The following is a 24,162-nucleotide window of genomic DNA, read 5'->3' on the forward strand; positions in this document are numbered from 1 at the left end:
CCTTGAGAACACAAAGATAGCACAAGTCCTTGCTCTCCAGAAGCTCTCTAGGCCCTGCAAAAGCAGTTCTCAAGGAAAAAGCATTACCTTAGGGTTGAGCCACTGACCATATTCTAACCCCTGGGATATAAGCCCATTTGACTATTGAGTGTTTGATTGACTTCTAAATCAAACTAAATTGCTCTAGAAGTGAGTTGTGGTCATTTCAGCAAGTCTAAGACTCATAATCAAACCAAAGTGTGATTATGGGGGTTGGTTGGTTCTATTGACCTATGGTCAAGAATTAGAGACTATTGCCAGCCAGTTACTCCTGCAAGCCACTTCATGTTGTTTCTACTTCCTGCTCCTCTGGAATACATGCAATCCATAGAGAAAGATGCTATTTCCAGTGAGAATAGAAGGTTGGCATGGACAGGCTTCTAGATGGTTATATGTCTTGGTAGCATGTTAGCCTAATATGTTAAAAGGTGAAGACATCACTTTGCCAACAAAAATCCGTATAGTCAAGGCTACTGTCTTTCCAGTGGTCATGTATGGTTTTGAGAGCTGGACCATAAAGAAGGCAGAGCTCCGAAGAATTGATGCTTTCAAACTGTGTTGCTGGAGAAGACTCTGAATACTCATTGGAAGGAGTGATGCTGAAGCTCCAATATTTTGGCAACCTGATGCAAAAAGCCAACTCATTGGAAAAGACCCTTATGCTGGGAAAGATTGGAGGCAGAAGGAGAAGAGGGTGACAGAGGATGAGATGGCTGGATGGCATCACCTATGGCAATGGGCATGAACTTGGGCAAACTCTGGGAGATGGTGAGGGACAGAGAGGCCTGGTGTGCTGCAGTCCATGGGGTTGCAAAGAGTAGGACACACCTAGATGACTGAACAATGTTAACAACCAAATCATAAGCAAGAGCCACAGGGGGAAAATATGCAGATCTACTATAAAGCATAGATAGATAGATAGATAGATAAAGATATATATAGAGAGAGTGAGTGATGATCTGTGGATGAATCTCTGGTCATGAATGGCTTTGTCCAAATTCTAATATAAGGGAAGGTGCAAAGGATGAGAAGAAAATCAGAAAGACCCCTTTGATGAAGAGAATGAAGAATATGGTGAAGTTTAAAATCCTTGCCTGAAAGGCAAGCCTGAGAAACAGATCGCCGTTTGCCTCTCTGTGTTGTCGCCTTCCTCCTCATCAGGACTCCATGAAGCTGATATTTGCAGTAAGCACCAAGCTGACAAAGACGATGTGGAGCAATGCCTCCTTATTTGTGAGCCCCGAGGTGCTCAGGGACCTCATTTATGACGGGTTTGGGGAAGTGTAGGCTTGTGAGGATCCAGGAACATGAGGAATGTTCTGGCTCTCAGGAAGTTCACCCAAATGATATTTGCAGGAGCTGTGATGTGAAGGGAGGCAGAGAAATGGGGCAGGTGTCCAGCGACTCAAAGTGCTTAAAGGCAGTAGAGTAAACCAAGAGGCGAGAAGTGGCCGCTCAGGTTGTTCCTTGGACAAGTGAATCAGTCACCAAGAGGTCAGTGTTGCTAGAGAGAACTTTGTCCAGGTCAGCTTGGCAGCTGCTCAAGGATGTGAATGGAAGAGAATGAGGAGGGTCATGTTCAGAGCAGCCAAGAGTGATGTTTGGAAGTTTGGATGGAGAAGCCAGATATTTGGAGAGGGGACGCCACTGGAGGTGTCAAGAAAGGCAGCTCCCTGGACATGAGGAAGGTCGTACATTTCTTTCTGGTCAGTTTTATTTCTTTAAGAACCCAGCTCTCCTCAGGGCTCACTGGTGTGAATTCCCTCTCCGTGCTACTTGGGAATCCTCTCTGTGTCCTGGCAATAGAGGTGCCCATGGAGAGGATGGGCAGAGGTCACCCCCACTTCCAACCTGCCCATCTCGGGTCCTGCCTCTGTCCTTCTCTGTCCTACATGAGTCCTTCAAATAGCACCTGCTTCCTGCCTGTGGACTCTAGAGGGACAGACTTTTGACACCTGCTTCAGCTGGAATTGAGATATGGTAGATTCATGTTAAAGACCATATTACATAAGAATCCCAGAGACTTTGGAATCCAACCAATCTTGATTCTAATGTCAGTTTTCACACTTTTTAGCTGTGTGACATTAAACAAATTATTTTACTTTCCATTGCCTTTTTGTATCACCTATAAAATTGGGAGGATACCTATCCCACTAGGCTGTTGAGAGCCTCAGAGAGAATATGTAAAGTGCTGGAAGAGAAGGCTCTTGATAAACGGTGCTTTTAATCACTGTTCCTTTGCAGTTTCTGAGAACAGATAGTCCTCTCCTATCCTCTCTTGTGGGACCTGGAACATATGTAACTGTGATGTGTCAGCAAGGGTCTCTGGTAAAAGGTCCCCAAACAGGAGTTAAATATCAGATATGAGAAAGCAAGGGCTTGTCCAGGGAGCTCTAGAGACCCTCGTGTCAGTCAAGAACTCTGTGGGACCTGATTGGCACTCAGAGAAACTGGACATTGGTCGCTGTAAGTCACAGAGGGCTGTGGGTCTAGATATCAGAAGCAACAACACATGAAGCGAAGATATGTTTCGAGCCTCTCTACCTATGGAGCCCCACACCAGCCACGCTGAGAGTCAGTGGAGACGTGCTGACTGCTTCCAGGGTCTCAGATTCGTATGGGAAAGTCACACACTGCTGTCTTCAGGCACCCGTCAGCACTCCCTCCCACTGCCCCTGCCTGCCAGTTCCTCTCCCTTCCCTTTATTTAGTGCTTAAGCACCAAAGGTGCAGTAAAGGTCCTGCTTCCTTTACATAATCCTTACAACACCCTCTCTGTAGGGTTGTTTCCGTTTTACAGATGTGGAAACTAAGACATGGGGAGATTAAGTGACTTGCCCAAGGTTGTGAGTTAGAATGTAAGCCCAAATAGATCCATGTGACCAAAGCCTGTGTGTCCTTTAAATTTTTAAAATAGTTATAAAGGGTGGTGTTTATTTGTTGCTGTATTTGGTCTTATGAATAACTCCTGTGAATGTTTTTTTTTTTTTTTCTTTTTAGATGTAGACAGTTCAAAAGGGGACATAAGTGAAAAATAAATCTTCCCAATCCAGTTCTCAGGTCCCTACATGAGACTGGTGTACCCATTTCCAGGATAATGGCTTTACTGTATGAGTAAAGGCTCCATCCACTTTACATACTGGTAGACACAGGCAGATCTTATTTTATTGTGTTTTGCTTTATTGCACTTTACAAATGTTGTGTTTTTTTACAAATTGAAGGCTTGTGGCAATTCTGCATTGTCAGATGATAATTAATAGTTTTTAGTGAGAAAGTATTTCTTAATTAAGGTGTGTACATTGTTTTTATAGATGGAGTGCAACTGAACACTTAACAGAGCACAATACAGCATAAACATAAGTTTTACGTGCACTGGGAAACCAGACATTTGTGTGACTCACTTTATTGCTATATTGGCTTTATCATGGTGGTCTGGAACAAAACTGCCATGTGGCAATATATACCTGTCTTGCTGAAGTGCTCTCCAGAAAAGAGGCCTGTGCTCCTTACCATCAACCTTCCTTTCCTTAAAGTTGGCTTTTCTTTTTTAACTCATCTGCTGAGAAGCCCTGGTGGTCACCACACAAAGTGAGCCCCGTAGGTCTCACTATCAGACCACACAGACCTTTGGTATCAGGAGCTCTAGCAGGAGCCTGCACCTGGACCAGGCTCTGGAATTTCTCTGACACTGGAGCTGCAGTAGAGACACAGCTCAGAGCTAGCACTTGGTCTTGTACATTACACGGTGTGTCTCTGCTGGCAGGGATCACCTACTCAAGAAGGACCCTCCCGAAAAATAAAAATAAAAAAGAAGGACCCTCCCGTCCCAGGCCTGAGACCCTGGCCCAGGCACCTGATGCTTTTGTGAGCTGCCTGTCTCATGTTTTGATGAATTGGTCTCTGGCAGAAGAATCGGTCAATGTCCTCTCTCACCCCAGCTTTCTAGAAACTGCATCTATATTTAGCCTGGTTGCACCACCACTACCCCCCTTTCCTGAGCTAGGATGTAATTGCCAACCACCCAGAGGATGAGGCTGAGAGCGCTTCTGAGGAAATGGGCTCCCATGGAAACCTGAGGCTCTTGTTTCTCAAAACCAAACCAACTCACAGGCAATTAGCTTTGGGAGGAAGGCAGGGCGGGGTCTGGATCTTGAGGACAAAGTGCAGAGCCAGAGCTGGCCAGTCTGGCTGCCCTGACTCCTCATGGGCAGAGACCAGATGACAGCCACACGTGTACAAGTGGCTTGCACCTTAGAAGGCGGCAGAACAGGACGAACTAGGACTCGGAGCCCAGGGAAATGGTCCTGGCAAACAACCGATGTGCCTGAGGGCTGGCTGCAGAACCCGGGCTCCGGGAAGGGCCTGGGTCTGCTGTTGGAGTTGGTGAAGGTGGTTTCTGCCCCCACCCCCTGCCCCGGACGCTGAACCCCACAGCCCAGAGCGTGATGATGTTCTTCACGAGGCACAGCCTCTGTCTCCCCAGCCACTATCCAGCTCCTTGCCTCTGATTCTGTCTGTAGAGGAGCTGAGGGAGGGCTGGTTACTGCATGTTTTCATAATAATAATTTTAGAGCTCCATGCATTCATAGGCTGCTTTCTGCTTTGCTCAAACAATGTGGAGACATAATTCAAGGTTGGTGGGTTCCAGGACAAGGGGTGGCAAAGGATGAGAAGCCCAGGCTGCATTCGTACCCTGGCCTGAGCCCTGCTGTGAGGTCGTGTGCTTGACCACATCCTTCTCCCTCCCTTCCTCTGCCCCTCCTTTCCTCTCCCGCTCCACCTCCTCCTGTCTCTCCACTTCTCTCTCCTCGTCATGGTCTTGGTCCTCTTCCTCCTTCTGTCTCTATCTCAGTTCTCTTGGGCTTCATACTCCGAGTACACGGTTGAAAGCAAGGACACGGGCCCCCGCCCCCAGCATCTTTTAACCCAGCTCTGCACCCCTCGGAGTCCTATCCCAGCCTCTGTGGAGTCCACTCCTGTTGTCGGGCAAAGTCGGGCTGAGCGGCCGTCTCCACCTTTCCCGGGTGAGGCCTCAGCTTTGCAGCATGAGAAAGATGAAAGGAAAAGGATGACGTTTCAAACTCTCTTTCCAAGCAAATTTGCAGTTGAGGGAAGTGCCCACCAAGGAGGGTCAGAGGTGGGGCCCGCAGAGCTTGAGGAAGGAGAGGCCTCGACAGGACACTGGGGCCCCCTTCCTCTGGGGCCTTGAGAAGCTCTCGGCCCCCAGTGCAGGGCTGTGAGAGGCTTCGGCTCGCATGTCTAGAGGTACCATGATGTGTGTTCTTTTTGGTGCCCATGGCTCTCGAAAAAGAACAGGGTGACTGTGAACCAGACCAGACAGTGGGTGGGAGGACAGGGAAGCCTCTCAGCTGCCTCTCAGCTAGCTACCCCAGGCAAAATGCCCAGCTGTTAAAAAAAAAAAAGGAAATGAGAGTTTGCTCTAATTAGAAACTTCTGGTCCTTAAGTAGGTTTAGAGGATCATGGGCATTCTGGGGCCTGAGCATTTATGGTAACAGGTGGCACCTCAGGAACTACCAGGTGAGAAAGAGAGAAAGGAGTGAAGGGGGATCTGGTCCTGGAACACACAGATGGGTCTCATTTCAGGCTAACTGAGGTGCTTCCATGTTCCTCTGTTCCTCTGGGAAGCTGCGGTAAATGTATGCAGGCACAAGGAGAAAGGGTTTCTCTTTCCATAGGCAAGATCTTGGAAAGACTTGCAAGATGCAGTCTTTCCCTGGGGGGTCGCTGCAGGGGCTGGCTGGGGGTAAACCACCAAATAGCGAACACCCCCACCTCCCCGTGTTGCCCAGTCTGCTGGTGGCCCCTTGCGTATGAGGGCTGTGATGGGAGGGTACCAGGGGCTGAGGTCCAAAGCCAACAGCGGCTATTTCCCAGGTGACTGCGTGTCCTTTGCCTTGAGCTGTTCTCAAGGGCCAGCTGCCTGGAACCTTCTGCCTGTGGGCTCAGCTTCATCAAGCTCCTTGAATTTCTGGGGATGAAACAGTATCCAAGAAGCTAAGAACTCACATTCCTAAGGCCTTCCCTGGTGGCTCAGATGGTGAAGAATCAGCCAGTAATGTGGGAGATCCACGTTCCATCTCTGGGCTGGGAAGATCCCTTGGAGAAGGGAATGGCTACCCACTCCAGTATTCTTGGGCTTCCTGGTGACTCAGACAGTAAAGAATCAGTCTGCAATGTGGGAGACTCAGGTTCTATCCCTGGGTCGGGAAAAGTCCCTGGAAAAGGGAATGGCTACCTACTCCAGTATTCTTATCTGAAGAATCCCACGGACAGAGGAGCCTGGTGGGCTACAGTTCCATGGGGTCACAAAGTGTTAGACGTGACTGAGTGACTAACACTTTCACACTCCTAAGACCCCAACTTGGGAGTCTTTATTCTTTGCTAAATTGCTTCACTGTAAGAGGAACCTCTAGGAAGATAGCCTCTGCTGCTACTGCTAAGTCACTTCAGTCGTGTCCGACTCTGTGCGACCCCATAGACGGCAGTCCACCAGGCTTCCCCGTCCCTGGGATTCTCCAGGCAAGAACACTGGAGTGGGTTGCCATTTCCTTCTCCAATGCATGAAAGTGAAAAGTGAAAGTGAAGTCGCTCAGTTGTGTCCGACTCTGTGCAACCCCATGGACTGCAGCCCACCAGGCTCCTCTGTCCATGGGATTCTCCAGGCAAGAGTACTGGAGTTGGGTGCCAAGATGGCCTCTATGCAGCCTCATAAAAGTCCCATGTGCTGTAGCTGGCAGCAGGGGAGAAAGCCAGAATTAGGAAAATGAACCTTTGGGCTTGCATAAACACACACAAAGCTAAAGGCAATGAAAGCTGCTCTGCAGATTTCAGTATTTATTAAAAAAATTTTGTTAGGTTAATTCACTTGTATTTCCTGTGTAATAAAAAAAGAGAAGGAGGAGTAGAGGACTTTAAAGGTAAATAAAAGCAAGGATGGGGGAAGAATCAGCAGTAAACAGGAGGAGGGCATGTTGGCACACATGGCAAGTCAGAGGGTTGGGCAGGGGTGGCCCCTGAGAGGGGCCAGGGGCTTGGCTGGGTGCCCATTCTCCCTAGGAGTCTTGGAGCCAGGGGCTTGGCCAGCCCGTCTCACGGTCACAGGCTCTCTCATGCAGGCAGGGCTGAGGGGCTGCGAGGTGGGTGACCCAGCGGAGGGCCCCTGCTCTCTCTTGGCAGGCGGAGCATGAAGCGGAAGGCGCTGTTCACCTGTCCCTTCAATGGAGACTGCCGCATCACCAAAGACAACCGCCGCCACTGCCAGGCCTGCCGGCTGAAGCGCTGTATTGACATCGGCATGATGAAGGAATGTGAGTTTCCGCGGCGAGGCCGAGGAGGGGCGGGGCGGGGGCGAGGTCAGGGGAAGGCACCGCCTTTTGGGCGTTTGGCCAGAGAGGTCCGCTTGCTCTTCCTCTGTAGTTGCCATGATTTGGGGCCCCGAGTTGCGGCGTGAGTGGGACCCGCAGCCTGAGGCAGGGTGGCTGAAACTCCAAGGTCCAAGGGGCCCTGTGAGCCTCTCTGGGATCTGTGTGTGTATCCCAGAGGCCTGGAAAGTGCCTCTCCGGTGCGAGGCCTGTGAGGAGGGACAGACGGGGACACTGCCTTCATGAGTCCCCACCATTAGGTTAATCTTCCTCTGAGACTTCATCGCTATTCTCACAGCAACCTTTTCTTAAGCCCTTTGGGGAAAGGATGAGGCTCAAGGACCCCAGGGTTCTTTGGGCTTTGGGGGATAGGGCTGCTGTGGGTGGAAAGAGGCAGGATTGATGGGGAGAAGAAATATTCAGAGCCTGGTTGTCGGGGGGGTTCTGCTCCACCCTAGCCTTCCAGTCAGTCTGGCCCAGTGAGCAAATCTGAGGGCTGGTACCCAGAGCTAGGGCTTCCCAGGTGGCACTAGTGGTAAAGAACCCACCTGCCAATGCTGGTAGATGTAAGAGATGTGGGTTCAGTCCCCGGGATGGGATGATCCCCTGGAGGAGGGCACGGCAACCCACTCCAGTATTCTTGCCTGGAGAATCCCATGGACAGAGAGGCCTGGTGGGCTATGGTCCACCAGGTGGCAAAGAGTCGGACACAACTGAAGCGATTTAGCACATAGCCAGGGCTAGGTGGATAGATCCTGCAAGGGGAAACACCAAACTCTAGCAGGACCCTCTAGATCCAGATGAAGAAGGATGAGCAATCTTCTAGGACTTCCTGTCTAGCTCTGGGGTTGCAGGAGAGGACCAATGGGACAGGTTGACATATTCTGATTCACTGTTAAAAACAACTCCTGGAGTTTGCATCTGAGCTCTAGTATGAGTTACTTGGTAACCAGAGATGCCATTAAATCCAGTGGACCTGGGGAAGCGCTGGCCAGGCCCTCCCTGGACTGGAAGCAAGGGCACTAAGCTGCCCTGAGCATGGGTACCCTCTCTGCACACTCTGCCCTGCCCTGTCCCTTGGCTCACCCCTGTCTGTGCTCTGTACCCTGATCCTCTCCAGAATCTGTGATTGTGTGGGTGTCCTGATGAACTGTGGGCTGAGGAAGCTCAAGAGAGGCACTCAGATGCATCCAGACCTGGAGGTCATCTTGGCTATGGGGCCCATTCTGGGTGTGTGTAGGTGGGTGGGTACAGGCGAGATGTGTCTCGAACAAGGGAAAAGCCACAGGACGGGGCTGAGGGGATGGGAAATTTCCTCCTTGGTGAGAAAGAAATTCTTTGTTTTGGGGAAAACAGAAGCCTCCTCAGGCTTTGACAGGCTCTCTTCTGGTGGGCCACGGCCCCTCTCCTGATCCCAACTCCCCAGTCAACACTGGCAGTACTGGAAGGAGTTTCCAAGCCGTCATTCCTCCTCAGCCCCACAGGAGCAGGCAGGCCTGGGCAGGCGGATCACTCCTTGCCTGGTCCCCTGCCCCACCCCTCTCCTGTTTATCCTGGAGCCGTGGAGGTTCAAGGCCTGGGTGCCTCATGGGGCTTCTCACATGCCGGTTCCGTGCAGCCTGCTCTGTTTAAGGTGCTGGGCTGGACACAGGATGCAGAAAGTGAAGTCCCTGCCCACTCCAAGCACACAGCCCCCACAGGGCAGACAGCCATGATTCTAAGGCCCCAGCCAGCCAAGAATGGCCCAGACTTATACCTGGGATCCAGTAAGGCTCTGCCACAGGAGTTCTGGTCAGGGCCAGCCTCAGTGATGTCCCAGAGGTGCGTCTCCTGGTATCTTGGAAGAAAAGAGATGTTCATCAGCTTAGAACAGAAAGCACACTTAGAAATCATATGAAACCCAGAAAAGCAAAAGCACCAGGGTTGGGGTCAGAAAGCAAGTTGGGACTAGAACCCAACTCCTTGTCGCCTCCTAGATCCCTCCTGGTCCCCATGGAGAGCACCGCATCCACCATGATGAGCAGGTCTCAAGTGTTCCAGGGTGCCCTGGCCCCAGGAATGCCATATGGTAGGGGGTCCAGCAACCCAGAAATGGATGCTCACCCCCAACCTCCAATCAGCTTTGTGCCTCAGCCACCCCCACCTCAGCTTCAGTCCCTGTGACAGAACCCCATGCTCCCACGCTGCTCTATGCTCAGGGCAGCCCAGTGCCCACCCCTCTCACCATTCTAATGCAAGGATGCTGAGCTCAGGATGGGCTAGTAGCGCTGAGCTCTTGGGGTCTATGCCCCAGAGCTCCAGGTAAGATGGAAATGTTGGGGCAACACTGAACATACTCTTTCCACTGCCCCAAAAGGAAGGTCCTCTGGGAAGAGCTCTATTTCCTGCCTCTGTTTAGCCAAACTTTGGGAGACCTGTCAATATGTCTGGCCTGGAATTCTCCAGCTCCAATCAATCCCTAGGGGATCTGCTTATTGACTATCCGGGCTGGCTGTCATCCCCAAAGCCTAGCCTCCTGGAGACAACTGAGTGTCAACATTAGTAAAACCACAGCACACCCCAGGGCTCCTGTTGAAGGAAGCTGGAAACCCAGGCTCCTTTCTGGTGGGGATGAACAGGTGGCTTGTCCCTACAGGAGGCATGGGAAGGGAGCAGGGATGCAAGTGGGAACAAACATTTGTTGGCCACTTACTATATGAGTGTCAAGCACTAGCACCTTCTTCTTAAAATTTGACAACAATCCCTGAATATGTAATTACTTCTGTTTTTATTTTTATTTTTTGTAATAGATGGGCAATCTCAGAGACACTAAAATATCATGCCTCCAAAGCTAATAATCTAGGTCTATGTGCTTCCAAAGGCCAGGCCTGTGGGCTCCACCCAGCATAACCCATTGGTCCCCCTTTCCACTCTCCCCTACCCTCCTCAGTGGGCCAGAGCTCCTCCACTCTGCATTTCCAGGCCTGGGGCCCTAAGGGATGGACTGAAGAGAATTTGTTCTCACTAAAGACTCTCTCTGTCTCTTCAAGTCCAGGTTGACTTGATGTCCTTGGAGCCAAGACATTTCACAGCTGAGTTCTGGCCTCTTGTAGACCTGGCCTGCACATGTGAACTTGTTTAATATTCTTATACTTGGACATCTTTTCTGCCCATCATGAGCACAGCCTCTGATAGTAGGTGCTCCATAAATATGTGTTGAATGATTGAATATTCGCTCCCCATTGTGCTTCTTTGTATCTCTGCATCCCCTACTGATTTACAGATCAAGAAGATCACCCACATCTGATATTGTCAATGTCATTCATTTGGAAAAATTTTGTCTGTTTACCTAATGTTGTCCTTAGGCCACCTTTGGCAACTTGAAATGCTTTTAAGATGCCTGTGCTTTCAGATCTTGACTCCCTAACTTGATCATTGACTTCATGGAATAGGGAACATCTTGCATGGGGTTAACTTCAGCAAAGCCCTTTGCCCAGTCAGACAGTAATTGAGAAGCTACTAAGCAGCCATATGGGTTTCACAAAGTCCATGTACACAACTCATGCCCTTTATTCACTGACAAACCCATCAATGGGCTTTTAACTTCAAAATGTGCCTCCTAGTGAAAAATAAATTTCTACTGTTTAAGCTGAAAAAACACAAAAACAAACAACAAAAAAGTGTTCTCCTACATGACAGTAATGGTGTTTTTAGTAGCAATTTATTGAGAAAATGATTTTTTAAGGATTCTATGAAATTAACAACCCCTTTAAGCAAATGAACTATTTTAGAAGTCACAACAATATCTGCATATGTGAGAGGCTTATAGCTTACCTAGTCCCCTGCCAACGTTGCCTGCAGGGAGGTCCATGGATTGGCAGCCTTCATCTGAAACCAGCAGATCTTAGTGTTTCTTCCTCTAGTGCTGCAAACAGGGTGATGGTTGCTATTTGCTAGAAATGATGGAGAGGAGAAATGCCATAAGGTTAACCTCAAATCTCTTAACGTTATAAGTAAGTCACTTACAAGCTTTGCTACTTTATGTAATCATTATTTTCGCACTCTTCGGGTGGATCAGAACACCTTGTGTGTCATGACTCCACAGCTGAAGACCAGGGTCTGGCTGAGCATTCACAGCTGATGATAGTCATAGGCAGTGTGGAGTAGTGGTCAGGACCCTGGATTCTAGAGCCAGACTGCTCAGACCCGACTCCAGCCCTACCACTTGTTTGTCTGCTCCATGACTTTGAGCAAGCTTGATAGCCTCTCTGGTTCTCAGGTCCCCTCACCTGTAAAATGAGGATAACAGCATCTGCCTTAAGGGTTATTAAAAGGACCAAATAATATGAGTTAATATGTAAGAAGTACTTGGAGTAGGGCTTGGTACATTAAAAAAAAAAACTTTATTTTTATTAACAATATATTTATTAACGGTATTTTTTATGACATACCGCTTGATCACCAGAGTTTCTGGCTCCCAGCAGATTAGAAGTAACTCTTAAGGAGGATAAAGGTACACTCCAGTAAGAAGAGACAACATATAGCTTAAGACAGCAGGATAGACTGGTTGGAAGAGTTAACATAGGAACTCAAAATCATAGCAGGCTGAGTCACACAGTGCAGAAAAACAGACCCATATGGTTCTGAGGTCATAACATTGTTCCTGCAAAGTCCAATCATTATTCAGAACGATGCCTCTGAATCATCAAGCAAAGGTTACATGATGTTACAGGTGCTCCGTTACAATGGGTTCTGTCTTGAAAATACTTGTCACAAGTATTTGAAAATGTAAACTTTGCTCAGCGATCTGGTGGACTGGCAGGTGGAGTGTGCCATTCTGAAATTGTAGGGGATGGGCATCGTTGGTGCATGTCCAGAGCCAGGAGGACAACCAGCACACTGTAGGTACAGTCAGTGCTGATATGTTGGGTTTCCAGCGCATCAGACCACTGAGGATGCCCCACTGGGCTAGCCTTGGCATGAGAGATATAGGCATTGTAAGATGCAGCCCCCATCCTTAGATACCCTGCAGTTCCAGTGAAGAAGACCTTGAACTTAGGCTCTCTCTATTGCAAGTATTTATTGGAACCTATAACCATAAATGTGACAGAGTGAAAAAAGATCGGGTGCCAATGTGTGTGGGAAAAATTGCTCCTTGCCGATCAGGGCAATACAGAAGCCTTTGTGGTACAAGAGGGTGTGAGCAGAGTGCTGGGGAACTGATAAAATCTGCATGGCTACTGGGGAGAGAAGACCCATCTGGACAGGCATCCAGCACACGGGAAATGGCCATGGCAGTAGTAAGCAGATCATGTTCACAGGCCAGCAATCCCAGTGCAACTAGACCAGCTGCTGTGTCAAGACCCCAGCTGCTGCTGCTGCTAAGTCACTTCAGCCGTGTCCGACTCTGTGTGACCCCATAGACGGCAGCCCACCGGGCTCCGCTGTCCCTGGGATTCTCCAGGCAAGAACACTGGAGTGGGTTGCCATTTCCTTCTCCAATGCATGAAAGAGAAAAGTGAAGGTGAAGTCGCTCAGTCGTGTCTGACTCCTAGCGACCCCGTGGACTGCAGCCTACTAGGCTCCTCCATCCTTGGACTTTCCAGGCAAGAGTACAGTTGGAAAGTTAGGAAGAAGGGAAATCACAAAGAATCTTGGCTTCAGGTGGGGCATGGTAAGCAGAAAGAATTCAGAAGAAGTTTCTGAGCAGGACAGTGATGTCATAGAATCACAGAGGGTTATGAGAGCCCTGTGGGGCTGAAAAGCACCCCTGTGGGCAGCCAGAGCCGTCCCCCCAACCCCAGCCTCATTGCGTCCTGTGCCTGCCCTTCAGGTGAACAGGAAGGACTCTGTCCCTAATCTTGGCATTCCCAGGCTAGCATCTCACACCCTGCCTTGAATGGGGTGCTCCCTGCTCCTCCCGGCTCTCATCTGGCTGTATCTCTTGGGGTCTGAACTGACACCCTCTGTGGGAGGAGGGCGGGCAGCTCTTTGGGTATGTGAGTCAGTAACCTGGGCGTGGCCTCCGCCCAGTCTTCCTCTAGGTACGGTTTACCTCAGCTCTGGAGGGAACGCTCCATCTTCCGCCACCGGCTTCCCTTTCCTGCCCTGCCCACTCACACCCACCACAGGCTCTCCTTCCCCCACCCCCACTTCTCTCGTCCTACCCCACCCAAGAAGCCAAGGCCCATGGGCCTTTCCTGAAGCCCTGAAGCCACCCACTCTGGCATTCTGGTTCTTTTTCCTGCTCTTGTGAAACGCTTGGTTCTGTGGGCAGATGCCCTGGCAAGACTAGCACAGAGCAAGCAGCTACAGGCCGAGGGCCCCAGTGCCCACTCCTGCCGTCAGCGCTCTGCAAGCCCGGCCGGGAGGTCTGTGTGCCGGGCTTGCTCCCAGCCCCACCCTCCCGGCAGTCACCCAGCACAGGGAGGCTTGGAGCCCCTGCAGTCAGACACCCTGGCTAGCCACTGGAGAGAGCTTCCCAGATAGAGCTGTGAGCTGCTATCTATCCTCGGGGACTTCTGAAGGACTGGAAAACTTCCTTGGGCAGAAATTTTAAGACTGGAAGGACTGAAAGAGGGGTTGTTTTGCAGGGAACCTAAGAGGCAAAGTCTTTCTACTTTGGTCAGAGTAGATCACATGCCTGGAAAGTTACATGGAGATGACCACGTAGAGCGGTCTTCTCAGCATCTCCTAGCTTCTGACGCTGGGACCCTGTACCCTCCCTCCCCCTGAGTGAGCATCTGCTCTGTGCTGGGCTGCATTCAGGTCTCAAAGCAGTTGGTCCTTTGAGGTAGGATCCCCACACCACGTGCTTCCTGGAAGAAAGAACAAAAAAGGATCTTAGAAGAGATCCTATGGTCCAAACTCCTCATTTTAGAAATGAGCAAACAGAAGCCTGGAGAGTTCAATCTGTTCAGAGTCAGACATCTTGTTCTTGGGATCCTGGTCTCCTTAATGATGCCCAAGCATCCTGCCTCCCAAATCCTCTGTTTCCTCCTCTCTCATGCTCATGCCTTTTCAACATACAGCACCCACTCTTCCATCCATATCATGGGCTTTGGGTCCCCTGGCAGGATGGCCTGGTGAGCTCTGAGTGTCAGGGCACAGCCCCTCCCATCTGGGGCCTTTATACCTGGAGGAACGTTCCTAGGAGGTGCTGCAGGCCCCACTCTCCTGACACCCCCCTCCGGCACCCCTGCAGTCATCCTGACTGATGAAGAAGTGCAGCGGAAGCGGGAGATGATCCTCAAGCGGAAGGAGGAGGAGGCCTTGAAGGACAGCCTGCGGCCGAAGCTGTCAGAGGAGCAGCAGCGCATCATCACCACCCTGCTGGAAGCCCACCACAAGACCTACGACGACACCTACTCCGACTTCAGCCAGTTCCGGGTATATGGGCTGGAGGGCGAGGGGATCTGGGCACAGCACCTGGGGAGGGCTGGAAGCTGGTCTGCCCTCTGACCCTGGGGAGGACTGCCCCTCCTGTAAACAAAAGACCAGGGCTGGGGGAGGAAGGTGACCTCCAATGTGGGCTTCTGACATTCCACCTTTCCCTTCCAGCCTCCAGTTCGCAACAGTGAGGACGAGGGGAACCGTCCTTTGAGGTCGATACTCACGCCCAGCTTCTCTGGAAACTCATCCTCCTCCTGTTCGGATCACTGTACCTCCTTTCCAGGTGAGAGGGACAGCACGCTCCCTCCCCAAGGACCTAGAGCTTTCCCAGTCCACCTACCCTTGGCTGCAGCCAGAAGGACAACACTTACTACTGTGCGCTGCCCAGAACAACCCCTTTTTAGAGAAGAGGTGTGACTTGCCCAAGGGCCCGTGCTGAGGACTCTGAGGAAGAGGCCAAGCTGTTGCCTGCAGAGCCTCTGTTCTTTCCTCTAAGCCAGGCTTCTACCCCGGGCTCCCTCCCTGGGAGTGACCTGATTCCTTTCAGTGGTCCTTTGAGCCTGGGCCCTTGCTGCCGGGTGGGTTGTTTGTTGGTTTGGTTTTTGTTTTTTCCAACTTTATAAAAATATAAGATGACACTAGTGGTAAAGAATCCACCTGCCAATGCAGGAGATGCAAGAGATGTGGGGTCGATCCTTGGGTCAGGAAGATCCCCTGGAGGAGGGTATGGCACCCCAATCCAGTATTTTTGCCTGGAGGGTCCCCTTGGACAGAGGAGGAGCCTGGTGGGCTACAGTCCATGGAGTTGCAAAGAGTCGGACACAACTGAAGCAACTTAGCATGCACGCATGCAATTGATATACAGCACTGTATAAATTTAAGGTGTATAGCATAATGATTTGATATATGTATATATTGGGAAATGATTACCACAATAAGTTAGTTAACCTCATGGAGTTACAAAGAGTTCCCCACCCTCCGTGATAACATTTAAGATGTACTCTCTTAGCAGCTTTTAAATATAGCAAACAGTGTTGTTAACTAGTCACCAGAGCCTGAGCCTTTGGAAGGTGAAATTCAGCATGGAAGCCCACCTTCCACTCAAGCCACCTTCCGCTAAGGTCCTGGAGGACCTTTCCCTTCCAACTCATCCTTGCTTTCTTATTGTCCTTCTCTACCATCCTCTGCATCTTCCTGCCTCATCCTCTCCTATCCTTGTCTTCATCCCTCTACCTCTCACCCAATCCAGCTGCCATCTGCTGGATAGGAGGGCAGGGATGGAAAAGCTCCCTCCCATCTGGGGAGCTGGAACCCTCAGACATGGTGCTTCCAGACTCACTGATGGACCTGTGCCCAGATCCAGAGTAGGTAGGAGGGGTCTCTGTGCCAACTAGACAGAGATAACAGCGGAACACGTCCTGTGTCTACCCATCTGCTGTGACCGCTGCACAGATAACTGATCCCTGAGCCCCTCACCTTGTAGTTAACCTTGTAGTAACCCCTCTCCTGTGTTAATTTTCTCTATCCACCTTCCTACTCTTTTTACTTTATGGTATAATCACTTTTATCAATGAAGGTCAACCTGTATGTTATACATTGGTTTGTACTTCAACTTTTTTTGGAGTATAATTGCTTTACAAGGTTGTAAGGCAACTGCACGATGCTATACTGTTTCTGCTGCAGAGCATAGTGGATCCGCTATACGTGTACACACATCCCCTCCCTCTGGGACCTCGCTCCCACCCAAGCCCGTTCTACCCCGTTAGGCCATCACAGAGCCCTGAGATGAGCTCGCTGTGCTACGCAGCAGGTTCCCACTAGCTATCTGCTTACACATGGTGGTGTATATATGTTCACCCTAATCTCCCAGTTCCTCCCACCCTCTCCATACCTGCGCTCTGTCCCCATTACCGTTCTTTATGTCTGCATCTCTGTTCTTGCCTTGCAAATAGGTTTATCTTGTACTTCAACTTTTAATAACAGCTTTGTCTTATTTAGAAGTTTCGATTTCCCCTTACAGGTTAATTAATCTGAGGTGCTCACCTACCCACATGGTATGTTTGGTATGTATGTGTGTGTGTGTGTGTGCTCAGTCGTGTCTGACTCTTTGCAACCCTATGGACTGTAGCCCACCAGGCTCCTCTGTCCATGGGATTCTCCAGGCAAGAATACTGGAGTGGGTTGCCATGCCCTCCTCCAGGGGATCTTCCTGATCCCGGGATCAAACCCGCATCTCTCTACGTCTCCTGCATTGGCAGGCAGGTTACCCCGGCAGGGTACCTGCATTTACCCCTAGCACCTATATTATATTTTCACGCCATTCAGTACATACCTAGAATGTCATTTGTGAAGCTGCATAGTATTCTGGGGTATAATGTGCAATAACACATCTAAACCCCCTATTACTGGATATCTAGATATTCCCCCCAGCTCTTGATGAAGATAACAGTGTGCTTGTGGCTAAATATTTGCACTCATTCTGAATTTTTCCTTATGCTGAATTCATGGACGTAGGATTGCTGATCCCAGAATGTACGTGACTGTAGGCTTTTGACCCTCGTGGTCAAATTGCGTTCTAGATTACTTGCACAAATGTGTGCTTCCTTTAGCACCCCAACACTGCACAAGGATTGCCTGTCTCCTGCACCTTTACAAATACTGGTATCAACCCTTAAACATATTTGCTTCTAGTTTAGAGGTGAAAAGTGGATGTTCTTGGCTGTTCTTTGATCACTAGTGAGGCTGAACATTGTTTTCCACAAGTTTATTGGTTCCAAATTCATCTTTGACTCGAGATCATTAGGAATGACATATAAAATCACTCTTAAAGAAGTCTCATATCTCAGAATGTCTCTGCTCTTTGATTTTCATGCTTCATCACTCTGTTGAAGAAAGACGCGGGAAACCCCAGGGGGACGCCTGGGCAGAAGTGACTTTGGAGAGAGGCAGTCATGCTGAATTCCCAACTGGCGCTGCTGCCAGAGAACAGGAGGGCCTCACAGGAGGAAGGCTGGCTCAAGTAATTCCTTTTCTTCCCTATTCCTTCCCCAGACACAATGGAGCCAACCAGCTTCTCCAACCAGAATCTGAATGAAGAAGACTCCGATGACCCTTCTGTGACCCTGGACCTGTCCCAGCTCTCCATGCTGCCCCACCTGGCTGACCTGGTCAGTTACAGCATCCAGAAGGTCATCGGCTTTGCCAAGATGATCCCAGGGTTCAGGTAAGGAGCTTCTGGGACATCCAGAAGACAAAGTCAGAATCCTATCCTGAGCCCAAAGAAGTCTTGGAAATTCTCAACCTACTGCTTCCCAAAATACACCTTCAGGTCCTATCCCAGACCTCCTAAATCAGAATCTCTAGGCGAGGTCCAGAAATCTGTATTTGAGAAGTACAGCCTCTCCAACATTATAGGGCAGGCCAACAGTGGAAAGCCATGGATCCTTCACAGTGTCGATGTGAGAGAACAGACACTGCCCAGTGAAGTTCAGCACCAGGAATTCCAGTGTTGGAGCCCAGTTCTCAACCAGAACTGGGTTGAGAACTCTGAGTTTGCTGCTGTGTCCACTCCAGCTGCCTTGAATCTAATTCTCATATTATCTTTTTATTTTTAAAATATTTTATTTATTTATTTGGCTGAGCTGGGTCTTAGTTGTGGCACGTAGGATCTTTGAGCTTCATCGAGGCATGCAGACTCTAAGTTGCAACGTATCGATCAAACCCGGGCCCCCTGCATTGGAGTGTGCGTGGAGTCTTAGCCGCTGGACTACCAGGGAAGTCCCTCATGTTAACCTTTTAAATTAAACCTACATTAATCCTTCACTCCCAATTCTGAAATCAGGATGAAGTGATAGAGTGGAGAAAGGGCTGAGTTTGTAAAGTAATTTAGAAATCCTAGAGGGAGAGGGACTTGCATCTATAACCTGGGTATCTTTCACCCAATTTATGTATCACCCAAGGCCGTTTCCTAATAGTACTGAGATATTTTTTGCCAAAGTAGGTAAGTATAAGGAGTTCGACTAAAGTAGTGCATGCTTCTCTCACCTGGAAAATCCCATGCACGGAGGAGCATGGTAGGCTGCAGCCCATGGGGTCTCGAAGAGTCAAACATGACTGAGTGACTTCACTTTCACTTTTCACTTTCATGCATTGGAGGAGGAAATGGCAACCCACTCCAGTGTTCTTGCCTGGAGAATCCCAGGGACGGCGGAGCCTGGTGGGCTGCTATCTTTGGGGTCCTGAAGCGACTTAGCAGCAGCAGCAGCAAGGCATGCTTAGTCACTCAGTTGTGTCCGACTCTTTGTGACCCTGTGTACTGGAGCCTGCCAGGCTCCTCTGCCCATGGGATTCTCCAGGCTCCTCTGTCGTTGGGATTCTCCAGGCAAGAATGCTGGAGCGGGTTGCCGTTTCCTCCTCCAGGGGATCTTCCCAACCCAGGGATCGAACCTGCATCTCTTTCGTCTCCTGCATTAGCAGGCAGGTTCTTACTTCTGAGCCACCCAGGAAGCCCTCCACTGAAGTAGAGACCCTCCCTTATGGATTCATTTATACATGTTTAAATGTTCTAATTAAATGTTCTATTGTTTTGGTAATAATGGTATATAATACTTATATTTAAATGGTCGTGTGTGCTCAGTCACTTCAGTCGTGTCTGACTCTGTGCGACCCTATGGACTATAGCCTGCCAGGCTCCTCTGTCCATGGGATCATCCAGGCAAGAATACTGCAGTGGGTTGTCATGCCCTCCTCATTTAAATGGTCGTGCAGCATTAAATATTCTTGAAAGTGTGTAAAAGTTGACACTTTTAGTAGATATGCTGGGAAGCAGTCGAATATACATTTATGAATGTTTATAGCCTCCTTCTTTCTAAAAGTTCATTTGGGACATTGTCATCAAATACATAGACAATGTGGTTGAGACATGAAGTACATTAATGAATATCAAGCAGGATTCTCATCATTTCAACTAATAGCAATAGTTGAAGTCATACCAGAAAGGGGCAGCGTGCTTCCTCAACACTAATGCTCAGATTCAGGGCTAGAACATTGGGAACTAGAAAATGACTGTATGTTGGCCAGCTCTGGATGGAAGCTAACAGGGGGTGCATTTATTGTTTGGGGAATCTCTGCTGTGTAGGGAAGCCATCAGCTGCTGACAAAATTGCCACGCTACCACACAACCAGCTAAATGTTAGTAATTTGTGCAGCTAAACCCAGCACTCAGAGAAGGCAATGGCAACCCACTCCAGAGTTCTTGCCTGGAGAATCCCAGGGACGGGGGAGCCTGGTGAGCTGCCGTCTATGGGGTTGCACAGAGTCGGACACGACTGAAGCGACTTAGCAGCAGCAGCAGCAGCGGCAGCAAACCCAACACTTCCCAGTTTGTTTCTATCCTGAGACAACTTGCTGTCTGTTACTTTATGCCTCACACCAATTCAAATACCAGGTATTCACCAATGCTCTTTCCTGGAATTAATATGAAAATTGCAAAGAAGCGAAAACATCGAATGGTGTTGAGACATTCTTACCATATCGCGCACCTTAATCACATTAAAAGGAGTAAAGGCCACTCCGGCAGGCAGAATGGGTGTTGTCTGTGAGGCCCGAGATTCACCCTCCAGAGCCCTTCCTTGGAACTGATGACACATTCTGCTCAGTACAAGTTCCAACTCCCTCCTCCTCCCTTCATGTTACTGTTGGCAAACTGTACTTGTTCCAAAGTCTTGTTTTGTGTAAATAGCTAGAGAAAAAAAACACTTCAGGTTGTTGATGGATACACTGTAGCAGGCAGCTCCCGGCTGAATTCCAGGAGCAGCAGACCTCCTCTGCACAGGGTTCCTCCTTCCTTGCCCAGTGGACCAGAGAGCACCCGGAGCCTTGTCCAGAGGCTGAGGTTTGGTGATTTTCAGTGGTGGCTGGGTGATTTTCCACCTGCGAAAATCATCCTAGAAAGAAAGTGACTTGTTTAACCAGACTACCCCAGTGCACCCCCTCCACTAAGTAACCTGGGCCCCAGTCTTTCTCTTGGCCCCCATCCCTTACCCTTACTGCACACACCCTCATACAAAATAGCATCACTAGCCCCTCAATTCCTCTCCCCAAGTGGAAGTCATGTCTGACTCTTTGCAACCCCATAGACTGTAGCCCACCAGGCTCCTCTGTCCATGCGATTCTCCAGGCAAGAATACTGGAGTTACCATACCCTCCTCCAGGGGATCTTCCCAACCCAGTGATCAAACTTGCATCTCCTGCATTGCAGGCAGATTCTTTACCACTAGCGCCACCTGGGAAGCCCTCCTCTCCCCAAGGATGAGCTAAAATCTCCCCCTTTCCTTCCCTTTTAAGTCTCATTCTCCGGAGTTCCCTGGTCTAGCCCTGCAGTCCTGGCCGAAGTGAGGTGTATGCGAACAGGTACTGCAACCACCCGACTATTGAGGCCAAATGGATTAAGTCAGTCCCAAACATGCTTGAGTTGACTTTTCTGGCTTCGGCATGGCTTGAGAAGTTGCAAAGAGGAATGTTTTCCAATAAACCTGGAGCAGGCCTTAGCAAGGGCTCCGGAAGGGTCAGTGATGTGGATGTTCCCTGGACTGGATGAAGCAGATGCTGCACCAGGCCTGGACCAGAGCCCAGGCTCCCGGGACCCAGGCGGGGCCAGCCCATCTGCTCTCTGGTTCTGCCGGTTTCTGCAGTTAGAGGTTCTGTTCTTCCAAGAAGTGAAAGAACAGTGGCTGCATCCCTGGTAGCTTTGATCTTGCTGCCTGGAGGCAGGGGTGGAAAGTGTGGGGAGGGCAGGATGAGACTTCTGTGTGGATGAGTGGAGGCGAGAATACAGGATTCGACTCCAGTGCAGGTGTGGGGCCAAAGTGGGGCAGGATTGGATGGGCTGTGCTGGGTGTGAACTGCCCTGCAGTGTGACCTTGGCTCTGCTCCTGCCTCCCACCTCCTCTCCCTCAGCCTCTTAGTCTGCACCCCACAAATCTCCCTCCCTTAGCCCTGCAAGAGAAACACAGGGGAACATGGCATCAGGAGCAGCAACTTAATGACTACGGGTGGTCTTGGATCTGAGAACCAAGGACCCCAGGTTTCACTGCCCAGAGGTGTGCATGAGGGACTAGACCCAGTCAACCCCAGAAGGTTACATGCCTTCAACCTCACCACTATTTTTATCCCTAGGGACTCCTTCCTGGATCAAAGGCCTGGGGTCACAGCTTCCCTCCTCCTACGCCTTTCCTCTATATTCACTTATGCATCTGTCCAGAACTCAGCTTTCTTACATATACCAAGAGAGATCAAAGATGACTGGCCTCCAGAGGGTTGGTGTCTGATGGAAGAGATAAATATGTGAGCAGCTGCAGTGGATGCAGCTGAGGGAATACAAGCAGGGAGGGTCTGGACACCGCCTGGTGGGAATGGGAAAGACAAGCAACACATACCCAGAGCATCTCTCAGGTGCCCAGAAGCAGCCTCAGAGGTGAAAACTGATCTGGGTGTAAATATTAGTCAGGTCCAGAGAGAAGCCCAGAGCCAGAGCTGATGCAGGAACCAGGAGGACCTAGGTCTCTTCCTGACTTCCCCTTCACTTCCACCGCTACCCCCACCTACCACCATTACCAGTTCTGGCTGCAAGCTGCACTTAGAAAGTCCCTGTATTTCCAGGCTGTGGGTGGTAATTCGAGGTCATTCTAGATTTGCTTTCTTACAAGTAGTATGTCTGGATCACAGTAGGCAGTGGTCCTGCTGAAATCTCGGTAGCCAGGCACCCATGGGATGTTTGTTCACTTCCGGCCATCCATTCTGAGTGGGCCATTAAACAAAATGTTACGTACAAAGATGTCCCTCATGGAACTACTTATAACAGCAAAACTCGTTGCTGTTGTTGTTCAGCCGCTAAGTCATGTCCGACTCTTTGCAACCCATGAGCTGTAGCCCACCAGGCTTCTCTGTCCATGGGATTTCCCAGGCAAGAATATGGGAATGGGTTGCCATTTCCTTCTCCAGGGGATCGTCCCAACCCAGGGATCAAACCCACATTTCTGGGCATTGGCAGGTGGATTTTTTACCACTAGCCACCAGGGAAGCCCCAAACAGCAAAACTTAGAAGTGACCAAAGTGCCCAAACATAGGTGGGTGGGAGACTGATTAAATAATCTATAATACATTGATGTAACATGATGCCACATACTATGAACTGACATAGAAAGTGGGACACAGGATTACTATGACCTGGTGCACATTTGAAAAAGAGATATTTGCATGGAAAACAAATAGGAAGAAAATAAATCAAAACGTTTCTTGTGGTTATGAGCCATTTTTATTTGCCTTTATATTTTGTCTGTATTTTCCCAAGATTTAATAATGAACATATTTTACTTGCATCATGAATTAAAACCCAAATGAGGGTGATGTTAGTTTTCACTTTTTCAATATGGATTGAGGGGTGCCAAGGATAGTGAGACATTCAGACACTGTGGCATCAGGGTTGTTTATTCCAGAGAACAGGCAAGGGGAGGGGGACATGGTGGCTTTCCTTAAATGGTTAAAGGGATGTTCCATGGATTGGGCTCCACTGGTGGCTCAGTTAGTAAAGAATCTGCCTGCAACCCAGGAGACCCAGGTTTGATCTCTGGGTGGGGAAGATCCCCTGGAGAAGTAAATGGCAAACCACTCTAGTATTCTTGCCTGGAAAATCCCATGGACGGAGGAGCCTGGCAGGCTACAGTCCATGGCGTCACAAAGAATCGGACACAGCTTATCAACTAAACCACCACCATGCCCACGGCTAATGCAGAACTCAGGTTCTGTCTTCCTTGAGAGGACAGAACTACAAGCCATGGATGAGTGTGTCATCTTGTGGGTTATTGCTCAACAGGAGAAGATGTTGTTAGCCCTAGAGCCAAGCACCTCGTGACTGTGGCCAGAGGTTGGGAGCTCCCTGGCCCCGGGGGAATCCTGCAGTGGTTGTGTGAGAGCCATCTGTGAGAGATGCTGAGGAAGGAACTGGACTACAGTCTCTAGAAGGGGCCTTCCAACTCCAACACTTTGTGATTTGCCTTCAGCACAGGCCCTTTGGTGCCCATCTAATCATGCAAGCCTTTCCACACCTCCTCACCCATCACCTGTTGACATCGGACTCTTATCCGTTAACATCTGTTTCCCACCTTTTTACATTCCAAAGTGCAGCCACAGGGGGTGACAGCCCCTCAACAGGATATCCAAGAGGAAGTACAGACGGAATCAGAAAGAGAAAGGGAAGGAGAAGTGGAAGCAGTTTGATCTGTGGGCCCTGATTCTTTCCTTGTCTTTGTTCAGATAAGCTGAGCTCGTGACTCAGAATAGTGGAACTAGTCATGAGTCTCTTGAGTCATCA

The 24,162-nt window shown here is 49.6% G+C and overlaps 1 protein-coding gene across 4 annotated transcripts in view; it reads left to right on the plus strand.

Moving 5' to 3' along the window:
- VDR (vitamin D receptor) overlaps window positions 1-24,162 on the plus strand; it is a 92,481-nt gene that overhangs the window by 61,366 nt on the left and 6,953 nt on the right. For 2 of the 4 annotated variants that reach the window (XM_086399753.1, XM_086399752.1), the window contains 4 exons: window positions 7,237-7,367; window positions 14,605-14,789; window positions 14,961-15,075; window positions 17,844-18,015. In XM_086399753.1, coding sequence (XP_086255879.1) covers window positions 7,237-7,367; window positions 14,605-14,789; window positions 14,961-15,075; window positions 17,844-18,015 — 603 coding nt within the window. Of the gene's footprint in view, window positions 1-4,925; window positions 5,063-5,677; window positions 5,697-7,236; window positions 7,368-14,604; window positions 14,790-14,960; window positions 15,076-17,843; window positions 18,016-24,162 lie in introns of those variants that run through there. The other 2 variants (XM_086399755.1, XM_086399754.1) reach the window with 2 other exon arrangements.

This window comes from Bos grunniens, chromosome 5 (assembly GCF_055505025.1).
Source record: "Bos grunniens cultivar Pamir isolate PY7600 chromosome 5, Bosgru_T2T1.0, whole genome shotgun sequence".
NCBI classification, from domain to species: Eukaryota; Metazoa; Chordata; class Mammalia; order Artiodactyla; family Bovidae; genus Bos; species Bos grunniens.